The sequence below is a fragment of the Lathamus discolor genome, chromosome 5 (assembly GCF_037157495.1).
Source record: "Lathamus discolor isolate bLatDis1 chromosome 5, bLatDis1.hap1, whole genome shotgun sequence".
Lineage (NCBI taxonomy): Eukaryota > Metazoa > Chordata > Aves > Psittaciformes > Psittacidae > Lathamus > Lathamus discolor.
This window is the reverse complement of record NC_088888.1, coordinates 50,018,420-50,042,511: the sequence shown is the minus strand read 5'-3', so window position 1 is coordinate 50,042,511 and position 24,092 is coordinate 50,018,420. Positions and strand designations below refer to the sequence as shown.

General features: G+C 40.6%; 1 protein-coding gene across 8 annotated transcripts in view; it reads right to left on the bottom strand.

The window, feature by feature from the left end:
* The window catches only part of MAP7 (microtubule associated protein 7), a 112,790-nt gene that overhangs the window by 60,164 nt on the left and 28,534 nt on the right, over window positions 1–24,092 (bottom strand). The window contains exon 1 of one of the 8 annotated variants that reach the window (XM_065680793.1): window positions 16,809–16,836. The exons of the other annotated variants lie outside the window; for them this stretch is intronic. Coding sequence (XP_065536865.1) covers window positions 16,809–16,821 — 13 coding nt within the window. The 5' untranslated portion in view covers window positions 16,822–16,836. Of the gene's footprint in view, window positions 1–16,808; window positions 16,837–24,092 lie in introns of those variants that run through there. 8 annotated transcript variants of the gene reach the window in all.

Genomic DNA, 24,092 nt, shown 5'->3' with positions numbered 1-24,092 from the left:
GTGCTTGGTGACAGCCAGCACAGCTTCACTAAGGGGAAATCCTGCCTGACCAATTTGGTGGCCTTCCATGATGGGGCTACAGAACTGATGGACAGGGGCAGAGCAGTTGATGTCATCTACCTGGACTTGTGCAAAGCGTCTGTCACTGTCCCACACGACATCCTTGTCTCTAAATTGGAGAGACATCAATTTGATAGATGGACCACTCGGTGGATAAAGAACTGGCTGGATGGCTGCATACAGAGTTGTGGTCAATGGCTCCATGTACGGCTGGAGACCAGTAACGAGTGGTGTCCCTCAGGGATCAGTGCTGGGACCGGTCTTGTTCAACATCTTTGTCGCTGACATGGACAGTGGGATTGAGTGCGCCCTCAGCAAGTTTGCCGATGACACCAAGCTGTGTGGTCCAGTTGATATGCTGGAGGGAAGGGATGCCATCCAGAGGGGCCTTGACACGCTTGTGAGGTGGGCTGATGCCAGCCTCATGAAGTTCAACCACGACAAGTGCAAGGTCCTACACCTGGGTCGGAGCAATCCCAGGCACAGCTACAGGTTGGGCAAAGAAGAGATTCAGAGCAGCCCTGCAGAGAAGGACTTGGGGGTGCTGGTCGATGGGAAACTGAACATGAGCCAGCTGCAGCATGCGCTCGCAGCCCAGAAAGCCAACCGTATCCTGGGCTGCATCAAAAGGAGCGTGACCAGCAGGTCGAAGGAGGTGATCCTGCCCCTCTACTCTGCTCTCATGAGACCTCACCTGGAGCATTGTGTGCAGTTCTGGTGTCCTCAACATAAAAAGGACATGGAACTGTTGGAACAAGTCCAGAGGAGGGCCATGAGGATGATCAGGGAACTGGAGCACCTCCCGTATGAAGACAGGCTGAGAAAGTTGGGGCTGTTCAGCCTGGAGAAGAGAAGGCTGCGTGGGGACCTCAGAGCAGCCTTCCAGTATCTGAAGGGGGCCTATAAGGATGCTGGGGAGGGACTCCTCATTAGGGACTGTAGCAATAGGACAAGAGGGCCTTGCGTGACATGGTTTAGTGTGAGGTGTCCTTGCCCATGGCAGGGGGGTTGGAACTTGATGATCTTAAGGTCCTTTCCAACCCTAACTATTCTATGATTCTATACAAATGACACGACAGAATAATGTAAACCATCTAAGCACTGCATCATGCTGTAATCAAAAGACATCTATTTAACACTGTTTTAAGTATTCAAGAACAACAAAAAAACCAAACAAACCCAGAACTTATTTTAAACCAAAACCCTCAAGTGCTCAGTATTTTGCAACAGATACCTCATTCTTGATACTGTGATTTGCACAGATCTTTTTGGACTAATATTTCTAGTACCTAAACTACAAACTGTTTAAAATCCTAGATTAAGACACTGATATAGAAAAATGTTGCAATGAAGTTTCCACTAAGCTGTGTCTTCACAAATTTAGGTGTGCAGTACAGCTGAGATAGATCAAAGCCTGACTTCATTCACAGTTGTTTAGCCTTACTGATGAGAGGGCTATTAACTTCCAAGAGCACAATTACATGTTTAATTATTTGATAGTATGTACATGCATAAGTTATATGAAACCTAGCTGCATGGGCAGGTTTCACTCTGAAACTTCCAAACTCTTCAGTGCTTGAATGTGGAACCTTAAAAGTTAACAAGAAGCTTGCATTATGTGCCGAGATACATCAGTCACCTGAAATTAAAAACATACAAGCAGAAGAAATAGGTAACTTTACAACCACCACCACTCCCTACTCCCCCAGTTATCAAATCAGTTTAGGAAATCTTGTCACTGTATTCTCTGGGATAACAGAAACTGATTTGGCAGACTTACCACCCTGCCACTAGGTGGGGAGAACAACACATTTTGCCTCTATTTTTCATTCCTTTCCACCCGTTGTGTCCCACCTTTCTACTTTTTACCCTTGTAGCTTTCAGGCTAGTATTGTTACAACCCAAACACCCCACCTCTCTCTAGTGGCATCAGATTGCTTTTGCTGTACACCCAGCAGCAGGTACCTGGGCAGCACAGGAGAGCAAGCCCCTATGCTTGTAGTCAGTGTGCCTGGGGCCAAAGCAGTGTGCAGAGACTGGAAGCAGCCAGGAAAGAAAGTCCCACTCAGTCTCAGGAGCTCCAAGGAGGAGCATGCTCACTCATTCCATGGGGCTGGTGCATTATGCAAACATTGATGAGCCCAAACCATTTGAGAGGAAAGGCTTTTTGGCTGCCTCAGTTCAGCCAAAGAGCCTGGACAAAAATATACCACTCAAATACTGAATACATCTCGATGAGACATGAGCTAATTGTAACTTTTTATGTGGCTAATTTGGGTGTCTTTTCATAGGGACAGCAGGAGGAGTAGCTCTAAAACCAAATTAGTACTGTTCCCAGTTTCAAATCTCTCCTTAAAGCCGTGTGGCCTTAAGCCATCCCTGTGAGACTGATACTAAGGTGTGGGGTTTTTTTTCAAGAGGCAAAAGTCCCCATTACTTTCCCATGTCTCATTCTTCAGCAATTGGTCCATTTGCTCAACATAAACAAAACAAGGAGGGAGAGGGCCTGGCAAAAGAGAAACAGAAGCCAAACCATTTAAATCTAGTGAAGTTACAAAGAGACTGAAACAAGGCTCATTTAATGCGAAATGTTATGCAACCTTAATTATTTGCTATCTGCCTTGTAAAATTCAAATCAAGCATAAGAAGGATAAAATTCTCACTTCGGGTTATTTTATTATGCAAAATCTCTTGGCTTTACAACATCACTGAAATGCTTCATGGAATTACTGCTCTAATTCACAGAGCTTCCTCTTTATTGTGGGTGCAGAAAACAAAGAATTTAGACCTCAAAGCCATATATTTCATTGCAGCAGCCTAACCATGACAGACTGGTACCAACAAAAGTGAAACAAATACCACTTTTTCTGATAGCAGAGCTAAACCTTCAATTTCATGAAGAGTGCTTGAATTTGCCCCCATAAACAATGAGAACATTAGCAATATTTTACATAAGAGTTGTATCCCTGCCTTTAAAGACGACATGTTTTACAAGGATAGCTGGACTATATTATAGTGCACCATGTATACCTCTAGAACTTCCTATAGAACATGTTCTTGGTGCCAATTCTTTAGTTTTGTCAACCGAATAGAGTAAAAAAGCCAGACTGTCAAATAAGCGTGTTTGCTGTAAGTGACTTAAACTATCTCACCACAATACTTCAAAATCCCATCTATTGCTCTGTAATGTACATTAAATATTCAAATTCAGCACAGAAAAACAACATTTACATTACATAAATGGTGTAAAAAAATAAATAAAAGGATGAGCAACATAATGCTGAAGTCATAGTATATGACTCCACACAGCAATGCACCATTCATCATGTTTGAGTCATATTTCTGAAAACCCAGGCAGCCTGTGCCAGTGCCTGGTAGCCAGTGGTAACAGGTCCAATAACTTCAGACAGGGTGACTGGGCTTCCCCTCTTTGCCCTAACTGGAGAAGGTGGGATGGAGAAGTGCTCAGGACTGCTTCACCTTCAGGCAAGTCACTCAAGCACTGTCCTCCAGCTCTTCCCTTTGCTCACTAAGACAGTGGTTGAGAGGCTGGTTGCTAGAGCCAGTAAGTTTTCTTGTGCACAACCACTGAATGGAACTGGTTCCATACCAACAATGCAATGGCTCTCACAAATTGCCTTCAGTATCCCCACACAGACAATTTCCTGGCTTGACTGAATACTGTGAAATTTTGGGTTATGTGGGAGATAGACACCAGGTTTGGCTACACAAAACTCGGGGCCATGTAGATCAGTTACACCAAGCCTGGTATTAGCTGCTTCCCAGGCTCCCTGTGTTGCAGTGATGGAGATTATTTTTAAAGGATGAAAACAGCCTTACCTACAAGGCTATTCTTTGAGCTTTGCCCTTATGAATGCCATTCCACAGCCAGAGACTCATCAAGCCTGCTGCAATCCTTCATAAAAGTATTTGTCATCACAAAGGACTATAATACAGACTCAAAATTACCAACTCTGAGATTAAACACTAGCAGACTCCCACTAAAATCTCAGACAAAGCTTTTGTAATTAATGGAGTCTCACCAACTGCAAACAGCTCCAGACCAGGGCATTAGTGCTTTCCATCATTCTGCCAGTCTTAAGTGAACCAAGGCTAGAATAATTTGCTATGTTGAGTTTCACTTGAGAGCAGAGCATTACTTCATCACAGCCATGCTTCATAAGTCTACTTATTCAGTCTTTGTCTTCCTGTTAATCAGGTGACCATCAGGTTGGTGTTGCTCATATCATGTACCTGCCTATCTTTCAATTAAACTCTTATTTCTATATGCATAGCTGTTAGTGCAACCAGACTCAGACTCTTCTGCAGTGAGTACAAAATTATTTCTTCCAGAGCAGATACGGTATGTTACCACTTTAAATCAGGACACCCATTCTTGGTAAACTCATGTCTCATCCTTTTTATCTATGAGAGCACAGTATTTTCCACATGTCCAGGCAGTCAAGTAGCTCACCACTAGTGAGGTTCCAGGCTAATAAACCTCTATGGAATGTGACTAAAATAATATAATGCACATCCACCTTACTGATTTGTCTTCATTCACACAATGGAAGTTTCAAAGTTAGTCACTGTGAAACAGTCACACAGGGTGCTGCTTTGTAAGAAAGATCACCTTGGTCCACAGCCCCTGATCAGCACAGCCAGGCCACTCCTGAACATTACTGTCCTTGCTTTGAACAATTAGGATTCATATTACATCTATCCATAAAGGACACAATGTACTCTGTTTCTGTCCGAGAAACTTTAACACATTAGCTCAAAAAACAGGAGCGCCAGCCAACTTACTTTCATTAGTGCTTACCTATTGCTGTGCCAGCTTTGCAATTAAAAAAACAAACACCACAACAAACTCGTCAGCACTTTTTACTTCCAACAAGCATTTCTCTTGCTTTTAATAGAACACCAGTGCCAGAAGCTGATGCAACTAGAGACAAAATACTGCAAAATCAAGGACTGCAAGACAGCAGTTTAAAGGTGCCCTCAACACGTATATCATCCGCCAGTTCTTATCTGTTAGTAGCAGGTCCAGCAGAGCATGTCCCCTAGTCAGTTCACTGATCACTTGCATCAAGAATTGTTCTGGAATGTACTGAACTCATTTCCAGCACCCAGCTGCATTGCCCTTCCAGGAAAGTGGCTAAGAGACACCCTTGAATACTGCAAGCCTGTAACTGATTCTCCAGCTGCCTAAAGGCAGCAGAATCAGCTCCCTCTTCTTAATCAGAGGTCTGCAGCAGACATTGACACCACCACTGTCTGTGCTCCTTACGCACAAGATCTCTGCTGGCTTGTCACCTCTCCAGGACAAAGCTCCAATCATTCAAGCAATTATATAGAGCACAACTTCTCCTCTTTAGCTGTCCACCCTACTTTTTCCTCTTTTCACCCGGTTAATTTAGGCCTAAAACGCCTCTCGGGGCTCTTCGGCTGACAAGTGCCATGCTATGCATGGCTTGACCAACAGGTCTGGGGGTGGATTCCCTCCAATGCAAGGTCTCCTGACTTCTTGGTCTAAAATTACTGTAAAGCTGAATATGAATTGTTAACATTAAAAACAGGCTTGTGATCTTCATTGAGGCCTTGGGAAACAGGTGACTGAGGAACTGGCTGTTGCCATCACAGTAAGACGAAGCAGAGGCCTTCCTTACTAAATTACAGTTCTTTCAGTGCTGTCACATAATACAGACTGGAATTATGCTGCCTGTAAAAAATATAAAGTATCCTAACCACCAGAGCTCTCCAGCAGACTGCTTTTTAAATTCTTTATCAAGAGAAACACAACCCTTTGCCAATTGTTCAACGTTCACACAGCTTTGAAAGCTTTTAGATCTTTGGACACAGAAATCTTTGCTTGGTACTCCCATGCTGCCTTGAACAACACTGCCCTATTCCAGATAGGGCCACATCAGTGCCACCATAAACTAGCCGCCATTCTTGAAGTTCCAAAAGTAACTAACAGAAAACAACCCCAAACCCATGCATTTTCAAAATACATGTAGTTCACAGTAATTAATGTCACAGTGAACCGATACTCATACCTGCTCAATTAGCAGTAGGAAGTCCTAGCAGTCATCTCCTCCTAACCTCCTACAAATTAGAGCAGGCTAAATTTAGCTATACCAGTTAAACCTCCTGCTATTGCTACATCTAGGTTAGAAAGCAACAATAAGTAATATTAACTTAACTTGAGATTGTAGGGAGACAATAGGTTAATTGGTCAATGAGAAACTTAACATGAGCTGGTAGCGTGCACTTGCAGCCCAGAAAGCCAACTGTATCCTGGGCTGCATCAAAAGGAGCGTGACCAGCAGGTCGAAGGAGGTGATCCTGCCCCTCTACTCTGCTCTTGTGAGACCTCACCTGGAGTATTGTGTGCAGTTCTGGTGTCCTCAACATAAAAAGGACATGGAACTGCTGGAACAAGTCCAGAGGAGGGCCATGAGGATGATCAGGGACTGGAGCACCTCCCGTATGAAGACAGGCTGAGGAAGTTGGGGCTGTTCAGCCTGGAGAAGAGAAGGCTGCGTGGAGACCTCATAGCAGCCTTCCAGTATCTGAGGGGGGCCTACAAGGATACTGGGGAGGGACTCCTCATTAGGGACTGTAGCAATAGAACAAGGGGTAACGGGTTAAAACTGAAACAGGGGAAGTTTCGATTGGATATAAGGAAGAAGTTCTTTCCTGTGAGGGTGGTGAGGCACTGGAATGGGCTGCCCAAGGAAGGTGTGAATGCTCCCTCCCTGGCGGTGCTCAAGGCCACGTTGGACAAAGCCTTGGGTGAGATGGTTTAGTGTGAGATGTCCCTGCCCATGGCAGGGGGGTTGGAACGAGATGATCTTAAGGTCCTTTCTAACCCTAACTGTTCTGTGATTCTAACTTGCACAATATATATAAAATTTATTTTGCCTACATTTGATTTTAAAGACACTAACAGTCTCACAAACAAATGAGATTTGATCCTGAATAGGAGTTAATTTTGACACCTCTTTTCCTGAATAAAGGCCTCCCTGATTTCTGCTGCTAAATCATGTGAAATAATAAGAACTAAGGCAGTCCAGCTTTTTTATGGGCTTACCAGAAATTGATAAGATTTTAATTTTGGTAGAAGACTAGATCTATGCAATTAGACCTTGCTAAACTTAAGCAACTTTGTTTCTACTTGCAGGATGTTCATCACTTCATTCTTCTCCCCATAGCTGTGCCCAGTGTATAAGGGAATAAAGTAATATACTTTTAAGAGTAAACCAACATCATGCCACCTCAAAAGAACAGATGTTCTAGTGAAAGGGGCACAGCACTTGCTAATTCCCTGTTTGAAAGATATTCAGGTAGTGTGCTGAGTTACACATGCCAGTGAATGACTACATGAGAAGTTTGGTAATACTGTTAAAAAAAAAACAAAAACAAAAACAAAAAACCCCACCAATAAAAAAAAAAACCCAAAAAACAACCCCCCCAAAAAAACCACCAACAACAAAAAAACCCAAACCAAGAACACCCCCACAAATAAAAAAAACCCCAAACCAAACAGAAAACTAACCCCTCAAAAACAAAACAAAACAAAAAAACAACAAACAAACAAAATTAAGAAAGAAAAGCCCCAAATAAGCCCCCCAAACCCACACCCAAAATATTTAGGGGTTTACATGATCTTCCCCATCGAAGAATTAATGTTGTGTTTAGATGAGATGAGTTTGTCTGTGATGCTCTCAGGTGTGCTAGAACAATAATCCTCTATGGATGTTCAAGGAAATCTCTTAAGGATGTGCTACTGAGTCATTTGGTCAGGAGCTAATTAACGCTATGACTGGTTTTGGAATCTGTTCTTCATCAGCACCTAATCTGGGATTAGGTACTGTAATGATTAAGAGACTGTGAGCAACCTGGGAAAAGGACACTGTACTTCAAGTAGTCACACAGTGCTAGTGTGAGTCAGTCTATACGACATATTTAGGAAGCTAAATAGCTTATATGTTTGCATACGTTCGAAACTTCTGTGCATAATAGCAGCAATCAAAGCTCCTGCCCTGCAAGCACTTTCTCCTGTACACAAGATTAGATCTGTAGCCTTCTTGAAGCCAAGAGACCCCTATGCATAAACTCAAAACACATTCAGACTTCATCAGAGTTGGATCTGGACTGGGGAATCTGTAACTGCTACGGAACAGACTTATTCTAGGTCTGTCTGACAAAAGAGGAAAGTAAGGTAAGACAGAATAGGTAACAACTATAGCCTCCTCTGAGCTACCTACAAATCAGAAATAACTGTAGGAGTTGAAGAGGCATTTTATTCCCATTCAGTTTCAATAACATCAATCAGAAAGTCTTGAATATGTCCCAAATTCACTAGTGTCTAAGTGCTACCATGGGATCAGTTACCATTTTTCCACAGAAATTTTTTTAAAAGAAGTCTTATGTGAGCTTAGCTCTCTAAGCACATGAAACCCTGAACAAATAATCAGCCATAGCCTTTTTCCTCTTTATTTATATAAGAACCTTCAGAAGTACCCTGTATTGTTTTTAACAGATACTTGTATGCCTGATATCTGAAGCTCACTGTGTTCCACAGATCATTAATTATTAACAATTCCTACCACAAAACATTCTGGATAGAAGAAGTCCCCAACATACTCCATCTCACCCCCTACCTCAGGATGCCCCTAATCCCACCATGAAGATATGACATCCCCTTCCCCTACAGCTGCAGCAGCCAGAGGCAGCTCTGCCTGCTCCTACCAAGCAGCGGTCAGCCAGCCAACTGCATTCAACACCACCAAAACTCACTGGAACACAGCAGGCATCCCAGGTTGTCATGCTTCATCCTACCCTTAAAAGCAAATGCTTGAGAATATTTGCATTTATATTCCTCTTCCTCCTTTTGTCTAAGCCATGCAAGTGACCTGAAATAATAAGCATGGGCTGATTAATTGCTCTATGTGTTCCCTTCTGCACAGCTGAAAGGTCAGCTGGGGTAAAAAGGTGACATGACATACAATACTAAACACTCTTGGTTTTAAGCAGCCACCCTGTTCAATGAACCACGCACAAAACCAAGAAGGAGTTCTTTTCACTACATGCGCTCAGGCTTAAATGGACCAGCTGAGAAACAGTTGCTGAACTACTAACTCTTAAGATGGAGAAAAGCCTTATGTGGGTCTCCCTCCCCAAGGCTAAGCGCTTAATGGTGTATTAAAAATGTAGGCATCTTAGTGCAGATTTCTAAGGATTTCTCTACATTTACATAACAGTTGGCAGCTCTCATCTGTGGTTGGGGTTTTCATTTGAGTTTATTTTTTTAACCTGGTCTTCATAAAACCATCTGCAGCAGTGTACTTGCCTTTATAATTTTGTTTCTGGAGAAGTAAGGTCCAACTGCATCTTCTCTCAACTGCCACAGATGTTGTTAGTACACTGGGTATGAGGCTAGAGATACAACAAATAGCAGCAAACATCCTAAAGTGGTTTAATCTGAGATTACACTTTAGAAACACAATTTCACTTATTTCTATGATGATTTTGTTATATTATTGCTGTATTTGTTTAGTATTGAAATATAGGCAAACATAGAGTGGATGTTTTCCAAAAGCAGTTCATGTTACGCTGATTGTGGACTAGTTGAAGATGAAACCCAGTGAGAATAAAGCAACACCAAGTTAAATCAGAAAATTTAAAACTGTCAAGCACCAAACAAGAAATATTTCAATCTCCTACTCAAAAGTGATCCTCCTTGTTTCTGCAAGGTCGAGAAAATTTAATGTGAAGAGGTTTCAGCTCCAGCTATCTCTAACAGAGTCCCCGAAGTCCCAAAAGCTAGCACTGAATGCATTCCTAGTTTTGCCTTCAATAAGACCATATTCTATCTTTCTACAAAAGAAATTAGAGAATGAGTAAGAGAGCTTTGAATCTATTAAGATGATTATACAAATGAGTTTTTTCAAGGTATATAATTATCAAATTCTTAAATCACTTATTTCAGAGGCTGAAACAAGAGAAGGCATGCAGGCAGAGCTGTGTAGATTAGGCAACGTAAATGTTAAGAGATCTGGAGAAGGGAAAGAAAATAATGCAATCCCTATACATTAGCATGTGGAGATCTCAGCCCAGTCACTGAATGGTGAGGGAAGGCCTTTCTAAGGGAAAAAGAAGTAGAAAGCAAAGCCCAGGCTTGGAAAGGGGAAAAGAGGGAGTCAAATTTCTTTGTGCTGTTTCCTGTCCTCACCTTTTCTACATCTACCTCCATGCCCACAAGACAGGAGTAGCAGTCTTTAACAACAAAAGGGCAGATGTTGATGCTAATACACACTGCACTAAACCAGCCCTCAGAGGCTCTGTGGACATTTTATCAGACAGCTGCAAGGCTGAAGCAGTGAGGAAAGCTCCCAGTAAATACAAACTCTACCTCCTTGTTTTGGTTTTTATTTTACAGATGCTTCTACTACTGCAAATACACATTTCATCATGACTAGACAGAATAGCTAAGATGTTTTTTGCCACAACAGATGAACAGGCTTCATAAATCAAGGGTACACCACTGACTCCAGGCTGACAAACTAAATGAGGTCACACTAGCATGCTCTATAAAATGCACAGATTTTTGAACCTCTTGGATTCTGGGGGCACAGATTCATTAAGCAAAAAGAGTTTGCTAACAATGGCTGCAAGGCCTGGGGGCCTAGGTTTCACTTGGCCACTGTATGAAACCTGTAGAAAGTATAGAAAAGGCCTGAGACTCATTGACCACTTAGAGTATCACAGCCTTATTTACATGTCATGTTTAGGTATATCATTTTGGTCTGTTGTGGTCCTATGGAATATCATCTTTGCTTCCATGTATGCATTCATGTTATTAAAATCTGCAGGATTAAGCTGTATTTCATACAGCTGAAAAGACTTATTTATGACTTAATTAGGCACAGGTGCTTGAGTACCCCCTCCAATTCTGGCCTCATAAACTACCATTATCTCCTCCACCTTTGTATAAGTATAGATTAAAGCAGCAGAGATGTTGTATTTATCATGGCACAAAACAACAGCACACTTTAGCACAAATACACTGTAATTTCCTCAGCTAAAAACACACAAATAATCTGTGGCTGCAACAGTACCGAGTTATTTCACAATAACCTAGTTTCTGAACTACTCATCTGGCAGGCCCAGCAGCAATACTTCTTGTTCAGGACATTCCTAATGGATGTAACACATTCAAACCTCATATTCCCTGTCCCAATGTCCCTTTTAATGTGCTCTTTACTTCCTCTGCAGCTTGATGCAGTAGTCTAGCTGAAGCAGTATTAAGAAATAGAGAATAGGAGCACGTCACCAAGCTCAAAAGCTCTCTCAGTAGAGTAGAGTGGGGTGAAAACTCTGACTGTGCCACATCACTAGTTTTTTAAAGATTAAATCTAGCATGTGCCAACATGCCTAAGAGCAACCTGTCGCTGAAGTTCAGAGAAACTCAGCTTCTCAAGTGACTGCATCTACAAGATCAGCTCTCCCTTTCTATATGCACTCTTCAGAACTGCCCAGAATTATCCTAAATTTTATCAGGCAGCAGAAACACTCCCCAAATACTGAGACATTTATGTGTGTATGGTCTGTCTAAGAAGATGATGGAGTTTAATGTGTCATCAGAAAAGCTAGTTATTTATATGCTTGCTCTTCTGGAAGTGCTATTTGCAGATATTAGAGCAATAGTAGGCTTTGCAATAAAAGCCTTAGAAACACCAGATACTGTGAGCTACCAGCGTGACGGACTTCAGTTTTCAGTGAAGTATCTTTGTCATCTCTTGAAAAATATTCCAGCATACATTTTGTCCTTCTACTTGTTAGGAAAGGCAAGTTCTTTGTTAGAAAGGAGTTACAATAGCTAGGGAAGCACAACAAAGTTTGGCATGCATCTCAAAACACCACATTAAAATTTCGTGTCTAAATCCCAAAATCCTATAGCCACCACACTACAGGTCCTTTTTTTTTTTTAACTGCTACCAAGCTCTTTGGATTTCTCTGTTGGTACACAATTTCAGCAAATTGAGTGCTGTAGTTGGTAACACTACTAAGAGAGAAGGCAGGCGCAAGTGCTCGAGTACTTCAGAGAACTGGCAGCAGAGAGCAACAGTGGTGCACATGCGTCCTCTAGAGTAGCTGGGAAATACCCATTGAGGCCATACTTGTGCTGTGCTCTTCCCATCACTGCTGAACACAGGATATTCCCTTGAAGTGTATGCATTTTATAAATGGGTAGTAGGAGAGTCAGAACAGGTTTTTGTGTTTGCTAAGTTTGAATACATTTTGGTGCAATTCAGATATTAATCTGAGGAAAGACTGTTGTTTCTGTGTCTAGCTAGCTCAAATTAATCTCTGGTTAACTGCTGGAATGCAGCAGGGATAAATTTTAGCTACTAAGTGCCTTAACTGTAAAAACTTGAATGCGTGTCAACACATTAACCTTCCACTCATTTGCCTCCTTTTACCATCAAACAAGCGCAGGCAACAAGCACACTAAAATAGTAACCGTTTCTTCCATTAATCACTGGCTATATTAAATTATTTCCAGTTATCTGGACAAGAACACCAATGCTCTGTCACCATCTCTAGAGACAGTATTGTAGTTCTACAGATAAGAGCCAGCTGTCCTGCTGAAAAAGAAGAAAAAGAAAAAAAGAAAAGGCAAGCTTTGGTTCTCGGAAAGACTAATGTCAACATCTTCCTCCTCACCTCAACCCTGCACCCCAAAGTGTTCCCTGGTTATCCTCACATACAGTTCAAACAAGAGCTTCAGTTTGAATCCTGCCATCAGTTAAGCAGCTCAAGTATTCACGGCTTTCGAAGAAGTTAAGGAGTTTAGCTTCCTATCTTTCTTCCCTTATGGAAGAAAAGTTTGGGAACAGGAAGTTAACACCAGCTTCCACATTATAATATAGCCTGGAAAAAGGTATGATACAATACAAACTAAAATAAAACTATCAAGACAACCCAAAATCCAGAGGGACTCCACAGCTCCCTACAGCTTTTTTTTTTTTTTAACCCCCAAACCCTTAAAAAAATTTTCAGTAGGTTTTCACCTTCAAATTCAGTGAGGCATCGCTGTGTCATGACATTGGTTTCAGCACCAGGTAAAGCCCAGATCCTAGCGTGGGATTTTGACTCACTGCAGCCATCTGTTTCAAGAGGATTACATGGATTTTTTTAAAGTGCTAGATACATTAAAAATAGCAGAGAGTCATTTCAGATGCTTTTTCAGCTACCTTGTTTTAAAAATATCACCTAAGCTTGAAAGTCAAAGCTAGATGACCCTGTAAGTTCACCATGCCTATTGATGTCCTCTGACAAAAAACCCCAAATGATTACTGTAATAGTAGAATTACAAGTAACAGACATATTTAACATCTCCACTGTTTTTTTTTCCCCATTGCTAAAGGAGGCACTTGCCATGTCTCAGCTATCATTAGGCTTTAATAGCATAATTATAATTTCCAAAATGGGACACCTTAAAACACTGTTTCTTTTGTTTGACTACATAATGTTGAAGTTTTCCAAGGAACATCTGTTACCGAATCCAAAGGTCTCATTTAATTCATTAATTTACTGCAGACTTTCAAAGAACAAGCAGCTGCATACTTATATCATGCAGGTGAACAAATGTCTTGCTGTCAGCTGTTTGGCTGCTGGGCAAGATGTGTATTCAAAATCTTTTACTGCTTAGAAAAGAAAACAACATTGTAATTTTGGTTCATTTGCTTCAGATACATAAACCAGATCTGCTTCCTGTCTGAGCCAGGATTTGCTCTGCATACACAAGAAGGAATTGCTTCCATCCTATCTCTGTAGGCAGAACAAGCACCAATTCAGTGACTACTCCATCCATACTCCAACCTATAGATTTTTTTTAATTTTTTTTTTTTTGCTTTTTCACCAAGAAATCTGTACACCTTTTTGTACGCAAAAAAACACCCAAAACCAAACCACCACACAAACCACAGGAAAAAAACATTATCATTCCTATTTGATCAAATAGGTTGCTCCTTTATTGGAGACGAATGATGGGCTTCTCAATCTAGTAACATTGCATCTTCCTAACCACAAGTGAAGGACACAACTGAAAATACACTTCATTACATGATAGCTAGTTTTGAAAGTCATGACAAACAGCCAAACCTTCTATTTCCTAGAAACAGCACCTTCAGTTTCCCCTATTCAATATCATCTTTCTGTTAATACAGATCTGCTTTGCAACTAGGCCGGGGGGAAGGGAAGACAAGTACTTAGGAAATGCATATAGAGATGTGCCTGTGAATATAAAAGCAATTCCAAGCCACGTCCCCCATCATCTTTAAGCATTTTATACAGCCTTGCCCACTGCTTTTGTTTCTGGTTAACAAATGTTAGTCACTGTACATATGTTTTAAAAACTGCAGCAGCTCTGATTTTATAACACTGCTTACAAGTACATGACAGTGTTGGATAATAGCAAGAGAAGTCTAAAAACCTCACTTTGTAATATTTTTTTCATTATAAGTACTGAATTTGATAGCAGCTGTATGTTTTTCTTGAATGCTAAAATAACCCCAAAATATAGGAATTTCCTGTTTAATGTGGTAATTCTATCATTATGTATGTTTTTAAAAATAACCAGTTAAAAGATATAACGGCATAAGTTATAACAACATAAAGGTTTGCCTTGTTTTCTATCAATTCATTCCACCATGGCCTTATAATAAAGTGCTGTCTCTGTTCAGATCTTCCAATAAAGTTCTTATTACACTTCCATTTCTAATTTACAACATTATCTGATAGCTGCAGAATTCCACTACTTTTGCACCAATATTAATGTTTCAGATGAATTCAATTCCTACAGATTTTGGCAGTGATACAAAAAAGCATCAGCCTTTCGCATCTGAAGTCTGCAATTGTGCTTAAAATTAAAGTGAAGTAGGTGGTCTCAACTTGCTTCCACTGCTTGTTCCCCACACAGTTACTCTACACCTCAGCATCCCCCTCTTTCCTCTCCCTAAATCCTCCACTATCCCAGAGATAAAGCCTGCAATTTAAGATTAAGAATTAAAAAAGGGAGAAATTCTTGTAACCATCAGAGAAAATGTACAGTAGTAAGCCATCAGATAGTGCTAGCAATCCTTTATTTCCAGGAACACTAAGTTTCACTTGCTCCACTTAACATACCCAAAAACCTTCCAGATAATTCATTCTCATAATTTCACAACATGGTTTGGAGACTAAAGAACCTTCCACTCAATTTACTTTTAGCTGCTATTTAAGCAAATGGAAATTGCAGACATCCAAACAGGCAACATTTACCCCTAATTGTGCAATGAGAACACATACAACCTATGCTGGGGCTGTGTTCACTGGAATGATGGGCCTTATGATGGGCAAGCACTCGCTGATCGCTGCTGCGGGCCAGGGCAGGCGCCATAACATAAGGCAACATCTGGAGGTGCCAACCCCTCAGTCTGCAGGATATATGTTGGCTTCCACTCCACATTAGCTCTGGAGTCCAACATGCCAGACACCAGTTACCAAAAGAACAGAAAGCCTGCTGCAGCTGGCACCTGAGATACAGAAGATGAAAAGCCACATCTGTACAGGTACTGTGAGCTGCCAACACCATCAAGTGAGATAACGCTCAGCTGAGGGTGTTGCACATAGAAACCATGATAGCATCAATCTACTTTCAATATCAGGCTACTTCCAGGTATGTTAAGTGGCATTTATAGCAAAGGAAAAAAACAATTCATTTATTATTTCAAAGATCAGTCATAGCAAACAAAAAGGACACCCACATGGCATAACTCAAAATTTACAGCATACACACAGCAGACAACTACTAAAGAAGAAAACAGACATGCTGAATGACAAAATGAGACAGCAAAAAAGCATCTTCATCAGAAAGACTTTTTTTCTTTTCTAAACAATTTTTGCTGGTTTATTCACCAGAAAATAAACGGAGTGGAGGTAGAGGAGAAAACACAAAATACTACTCTTGTTTTCATTCTCTGCATGTACAAACTTGAAGAACTAAAGAGATTAAGAGCTACAAAACACAGTTAATTCCCCATTCATGGAAGAACTCCTTAAGTGGAACTTCAAACCACAGAACATCTTTCTCCAGTTGTCTGGCCTAGGATGGATAAAGGAAAGGTAACATTCTTTTGGATACTACTTTTGGAATTGGGATGTTGTTTTACAGCTGTTTTAGCTACTGCAGTCCCTCGATTATGTAAAAGACTATTACAGACACACAAGCCCCTTCCTGTTCTACATATTGTCACCCAGTCTTGCAGTTTCCAGTAGTCTTACAAATTTTAAGTTAAAACTAATTAGACTGAATGATGTTGTGAGCAAGTAGATAACCACTCTATATATCAAGTGCATGGGTACTTACAACCAAGAAGCCAACTTAGATAAGCAATCTGGTGTTTTGAAAAACACTCAATAGTGAATTACTTGCTTGTTAACAGCAGATACTGAAGAAAAATAAAACCTTCAATTTGATAATGTATCTTTAAAATCAAATTGTAAGGTCAGTGTATTCACAGATTACTCTTCTGCAACACCTTGCATCACATTATACTCCTTACAATTAATTAGACAGTAATAGTACAAAGGAAAAACACTGCAACTACAGGTGACAGGGTTTTCCATTTACAAATTTTAATTGGGAAGCCATTTAAAAGGATTATTTCTGGAAATACAAAGAGCAAGGTGCTTACCTATTTCGTCCATTATATTCAGTGCTGTACACTCCCTTGCACTGCAGAGGTCTACTGTGAATCCATTGCGTGATCCGTATCACCCCACATACATGGCTTCAGCCTCCCATCCTACATTTAAAAAATTCAGGCCACCAATTATGCAAACCCAGAGTACAAAGGAGGAGGTGTCACAGAAGGAAAAGGTGCAGCCTCAGAAAGTGTCCAAAAGGCATGCCATCGAAATATCCTTTTGAGGTCACATCTGACCTGCTCTCACCATTTCTGGCCCAACATCTGATCAAAATGGAGTTTGTCACATCCACAGCATCACGAGATTATATGCGAGGACAGGGAGGGGGGAGAAGTCTGCCAAGCACTTCCCCGTGCTCTGCATCAATAGATTTGGGCTTAGCCTCTGTTAAGCAGCTCAAGCCACCAGTTATTGGTGCTGGCAGCTGTCTACCACACTGCCCCACTTCCTATTTCAAAACACAGTGCCTGAGAGGGAGGCCTTGGTCAGTCAGCTCCAACCTGCCTCCAAAATAAAATGGAGAATGATGACAGTGGAGTCTCCATGTTGGCCTTGAACAGTCCTTTGACAGTTTAAAATACCCCCTTTTCCTTTTCAGACAACTCAGTGCAAAGATCAGTTACAGCAATACTAAAAAAAACCCAACATGCATTTCAGATAAAAAATTAAATTGAGATAGGACCTTAGTTTTAGTGAAGGATTTTTGCACATGTACAGACTGTTTTCTTAGGTTATTGGCTATATTACTAGACATTTTAACATTTATTGGTCTTCAGGTAACTCTTGATGTGTTTCTATTGGCTTGATAACAAATGAGCCTTTTCAAAAGTCACAGTGAAGACATTAATGTCAACGTTTGTCCAATATTATGACAAATCAGTTGCTAGCAGCTTAACAGAAACTGCTATATTACTTCCCCTGTCCTCAGAAAAATGGCTAATAGTGCATTCAATCCAGATTTTAAGAAGTGCCTGTGCTACAGTGTCAAGTTTTCTGTCATGTTTTACCTTGCACTGTAACATCCACGTAATATGACCAAATAGAATTCTCTTCTAAATTTCCCTTATTATAAAAAATTTATTACAAAACTGTTAAAATTGGATTTGTCACTCCAACAAGATCATGCCATTGTTAGACCTCCCATTTCAAGACTAAGAGCTTACAAACACTCTGGTTCTACAATAATCACTTGTGTAGCCGGAACAGTTACTGTACTCACGTAGGGCACAAGGGCATCTCCCACCCACTCCACATGCTGGCCAGCTCACGTGAGCTTAAAAAGGCCCACAGAAGTCAAAGCTCTATCCTATCACCACTGACATACCTGGGCTGCAACATGAAAAGCAGCCTTATGGCTATGATACACCCAGAGAGCCTGGGAGAATGGGATTGAACATCTGGTCCTGTCAGAGCCTTATAAACCCAGGGTTGCTAACATCAGTTAGCTTCTCACAACATGGATCTATATCTTTAGATAAAAACATTTCTATTCCCCACTCTTTTTATCATCTCATTTATTCAAATTATTGGTTCTGATGCAAGCATTCTCATTCAGCCACACAACTGGGCCTAAATTGCTGCTGGGGAACCTGGTTACCCTGAGGCAGAAACAATAACTAAAGGCTCTAGAGCTCTTCCTGTGAAATTGTGAGCCTGAAACAACTAAATTTTATGGAATGTTAGAGAGCTAAATTGCTAAACGCTGTGTAGTTTGAGCTGCAAACTCAAAGCAGTGTAAGCATTAATTATCTTTGATTATGAATACTAAAGATCAATTATCATTAATTTCATCATCCTTGCTCAGATGAGTAGCAGGTAACCTGCTCTGCAAGTGGTTCCCCTTGAGCTACAGCGCAGAGTATGGAAAACACACAAATAAAAACAAAAAGCTCATTCAAAACATGTCCAAAACCATCCTGGTACTAACTGTAAAAGAGAATTTAAAATCTTAGGAGAGAACAGGTTAAACTACTGTCCACCCCTGCTAAAATGGTTCTAAAAATAAAAAGCAGTGTTTGTGTATTCTGATACATTCACATTGCAGTTCAGATCACATGGCCTGAGGAGGTAAAAGCTATTTCATCACGGACATATAGGGTAAATTAACTTGCCAATTCCCTTTCTAATTTATAGCCCACTGAGCATACAATTAAATAAAAAAGGAAAATGAAAACTCATGCAGCTGAGCATATTCAATTTGTATGGGTTTTAACATTATACAGAGCTTTTTAAAAAATACTTATAAATACATAGACTTCTTTTTTTTTTAACCAAACCACATCATTCACCCTTAATTCAGTCACATGCACAGCACTGAGCATATGCCATCCTTCCTCAGCACTGCCAGACAAAAGCTACATCGCCAAAAATAGCCACACAGTGGGCTAGAGCTGCTGCAGAATGCCCTAGATACATTTAGGTCATAAAGACTGAGCAGCTCTGCTGCAAGGAAGAGTTAGTCACTAACCTTCATAATAGGCTGTGGCTGAAAAGAGGGAGGAAGATGAATTTTCATACTTGAATTTAATTTTTAATAAACATATTTAGTTGAGCTTAAAATAACATCTAAAAGCTATTTCCATGCATAGCTGCAATGCATATATATATACACACACGCACACACAGAGAACATAACAGGGAAAGGGTGTATTAAAACACTTGGTACAGGCTTTCTATGAAAAGGTCAGGTAAAGAAAAAGGTGCATAAAAAAAAACCCCAAAACAACCCAGAAATACAGAGTTGACTCTACAGTCCCAGACTGATGTTTCCCCTGTTTGGTTTCTCTGTTAAGTGTGGTTTCTTCCTATTCTCTTTCTGCAAACATTAGGAAAAGCTAAGAGGTGATGCTTTTTCTAGATCAGGTAAAATACTATGAGCTGGAAGAGCTAAAAAGTCAAGGATCAGTGTGCTAAGTGTTCAGAGGAATCACAGACTGACAACGACTTAGCATGCAAGATAGACCCCCTCAAATCCTCGTCAAATATTAGGGTCATTCACAAATTAGTTTTCTCCACCATCTCAATATTCCATTCAACATGTTAAAAGGCAGCATCTTGAACCAAATGAGTGTTAGAGCCTTGTAATAACAAACAAAACACACTTACTCATTATAAAGCAGGTAGCAGTAGGTAATGTGTTAAATGAACTAACAAGCTAGAAACATCTGAGAGTCATCTTCACCTATTTCAACAGATAAGTGTATGTTTCTCAGTAAAATACTGAGTTGTGATCAAAGCAAACACATTTTAATCTCAGCAGTGGGGAGGACAGTGGTCTGTCTTCCTAACACTACCCTCCAAGTTACCTCTGAGGAAGGAATCTCAGTCTGAGTGAAGCGATCATTGCCTGTATCAACTGACTGATACAAAATGGATTTACTCAGATTAGCAGAGGATTGCCCTACAGCAGCAGACAAGGCTTCACCTTTAGATGAGTTGTAGAAAAGCAAGAGCTATCTCCACTGGTACACTGCACCTCTAACTGGCTTGACTCTGGAAGTGGGTCTTGTTATGTTGCTGGTGAACCACCGGGCATAAAAAAAACCTTAAGTTAACCAGAAGTATCACACATACTACCAGCTTGTTCTTCCCACTCAACACTGCCCTTTTATCTCTGAAATCCACACAATGGGAAGCAGAAGGGAGACTTTTCTTTAGGTAAGACAGTCTTGGAGTCTCGTATGCTAAAGTTCAGTCATCAACCTGTGAAGTGTGAACATTAGCCTGCACGTTCACAGTCCTTATGAAAAGAGTACAATGATAGCAGTATTTAGTGAGCAAGCTACTGTTATAGTTTGATGCTTAACTGTCTAGACCTATTTCTATGAAGGTTCAGCACAGGAAGCATGGAACAAGAAAATGAAAAGTCACGTGGCAGTTGAGACTTGGTGCTCCCACCATTCTGTGTTTCTGGCAAGGTTATTGTATGCCTACAGGATCACATATGTAAAAACAGAAAGCTGTTTCTGCTCTAACCTGTCTTCACAAAGAGGGCTTGGGGAAAAATCACAAGTACCAGAAAACCAAAGAACCCCTAAAAAAGTCAAGGATATATACTCTGCTGCCTATCCTAAGGAGGAAAGCTCAAGCAAGTGGGTACTTCATATAAAAATTGCATGAAAAGAGTATAATTCAGTCAGTGTTGTCAAAGAGCAGTAGAAAAATGGTTCGGGGGGAGATTTCATCAGCAATTATGTTCCCTGCATTACCTCTGCTTCATTGTGGATTTTTACATTGACCACTGTCATTGAATAAAATTTTCAACAGTAAGAGAAAAATCCACTGCTGCAATGTTTTTTCCAAGTCTTAAAGAATTCCACTCCACGTCCTTTTAAAGGAGTATAAAAGAATCTACAAACAATACATTAAAAACATGGCAAATGTAGGAAACTGTTCACTTGAAGTTCTCATCATATTTCAATCTACTGGTACTAAATAGGAAGACACTGATATATACATATGTATAGCTACTACATACAGCTCAGTATTCAGGAACTTGGTTCCCCATTGCAGATTCAATGTCCTCATGAAATTCTTTTAGTACATTAACAGAGGAATCTGAACAAGTGCTCACTTCCTCCTGCCCCTCCCAGCAGTAATAAAACAAACTATTTTTTTTTTTCCTGTAGAAGTTATTATTCACTGTGGCATAAGAATAAGCAGAAGTCAGGGCTCCTTGACTGTACTGCTGGCTTTGCTCCTGGCCCTCTGTGTAAGCTCCATCTTTCCTTTATCCTGTTCTTAATAGTTTCTTTGGGGCTTTTAAGCACTTTGGTAAAAGTTTCCTTTCCCTCTATGATGCAGGCCTGCAACTGCATGCTCAGGGCAATGCCCTCACACTCAAAAGCAAGCTACTACATAAATAGCTACTGTATAAACACTAAAGAGAACAATCAAATAACAGCACTGGTTCTCTGAGAGCAGATCTCTCATGTTGAAAACAGTCCCCAGACTCCAAAGAGCATTTGCTGAAAACAGCTGAGCGCGATGGCTTAGGATTAAGAACAACAGTGTAAGGATCCCTTCTGCCCTTTTTGAAAGTTAATCACTTCCATGGCTGTCCTGGAACAACCTGTGTAAGGCAAAGGACAGCCAAAAGAAGAGAACAGCAGGGTAACTGGCTGGCAGCTGATGGATACCAGAAGTGCCCTGTGGTTTCCATTCCAAGAAGAGGAACAAACAACACATTTTTCTTCAACTCCTCACAAGCCATTTGCCAGGAACAAGGCCTTTACACAACCAAGGTAGTCCAAGAAAGTCTTCTCTGCCCAACAGTGTGATCCAAATATTCAGAATAATCTTACTTTAAAACCCATAATTAGACATTTGATTACAGAGTTTTAGCAAAGAAACCTTCTCCAACTATGGTGTTATGAACCTAAGGATGCCAGTTTGGTTTTAACCATTTCTACAGCACATTTATGTAACTGTACACATTTGGATTTCCATTAGATCTATATCCACAATCTTTCTTTTTTATTATTAATATGGTTATGAGGTTATTCAGTCTGAGACTAGCTTTCCTCTTACCCAGTTTGCTAGAGGAGGAGAGAACTTATTCCACCCATTTATATACCTAAGCAATGATGTCTGATACACTCTTCAGTAGTCAGGAGAGTTATGGCTTCCACTGTTGAGCAAAAATAAGCAAGTTTCAGTTACAAGAAGTTAGCATTATCAGCAGTGTATGTAGGCTTCATTAACGAGAATGAAAATCAGAAGAAACCAGAAGCTTGAAGTGCCATAATCGGCAGTTGTGATGTAAAAAGAACAAAATTATTTATATTTATTACCATAAATCTGGACTTTCTATAAATGCAGGCTACAGCAGCTAAAGTTGGTTTCACTATGATGTTATTACTGGAAAGACACAGAAACTTTAGCAAACAGTTCAGGGGGCAGGCCATTTTCCTTAGAAACACACACATTTTCCAAAATAATGTTCCAGTGTAGAGTTAGTTGTGCAACTACTGTACAGTATCCATGGTGTGCATGTACCCTCTTGAAACACTTTCCGCTGTTGTTCCCTATAACACAATTCACTTTGTTATAAGCACACCTGTATCTAGATGTGGCTACACATCTGCCCATATTTTTTGTGAGAACTGTCAGGAATTGAAGCCTGCATGCCAGTACACCTTTCTCCCAACAAACAAAATGCTTTGAAAAGAACAGTTTCTTCTGCATTTAGCTAAGCTGCATGTTTGGCAGCTCTTTGAGGAAACAGCTTTGAAATGAGGAATTAGGTGAACAGAGCCACACTATCAAACACAGAAACTACTGAACAGTGAACAACCATGCAGTAGTTAAGTATTTGATTCAGCAGTGAGAGTAGTTAGTCTATTTACTCTCCAAAGTGTTATTTTAGGTAATTCATAAGCTGCAGCCAAAGCCTAGTCTTCAAGCAGCAGCCTCATTAGCACAAGTTAAAGTACATGCCACAAAGCAGCCTCCAAAGCTGCCAATAACTTTCAGTTTTAGGACCAGTTCACTATTAAATAATGCAGAATTCAGAGACTACACATGAAAGAATTGAGTATACCACATAACTTTTTGTGTGATATTATCTCTAAGGCACAGGTTGACTGCATCAGTACAGCTGCTTCTAGCTTGTGCATTTAAAAGTGCTGACTTTATACAGACTGGATGACATTCACAATCCATTATTTTAGCACTTCTCTCTCTAACTCATGTTTGCAATAAAATAAATGCAGTAGAGTTGAAACTAGTGCCAGGTCCCCACAGCTTAAGCAGTGCAGCAAATCGATAGTATGGCTGCAAAACAATCTAGACTTTTACTGCTAATAGCATAAGAACAAACCCAAGGAATCAGGACCTAGTCCAGCATGGTGCCTCCCCAGTTCTCGTAAATGCAACTTTGATCTTTGGGAAACGTTGAAACGCTGAAACGCGAAAGTCAGAAGAGCTAGTGGCACACAAATAGACGCTACCCTAAGTAAACAGACAGTGCAATCTTCTGGGAAGCCCAAGTAAGTAACCATTTCAACAGAGAAGCATGAAGCATGAAAAAGCAAAATTTCAGGAATAAAAAGTACAATTAAAGTGGAAATAATTCTTCCTCATAATGCCTTTCTTCCCTGTGCCAGATACTCTTAACCTATCTTCCCATTAAATCCTGTGGAGCCCTGCTCTCTAGGGGCCAGAATGGCAGGCTAGGTACTTCAGTACTGAAGCCCTTTGTTTTTCCATAGGAGCAATACTAGGCTGTGCAGGAGCAGCACTGCCCTCAGTCCTGCCAGCACACCTCTGCC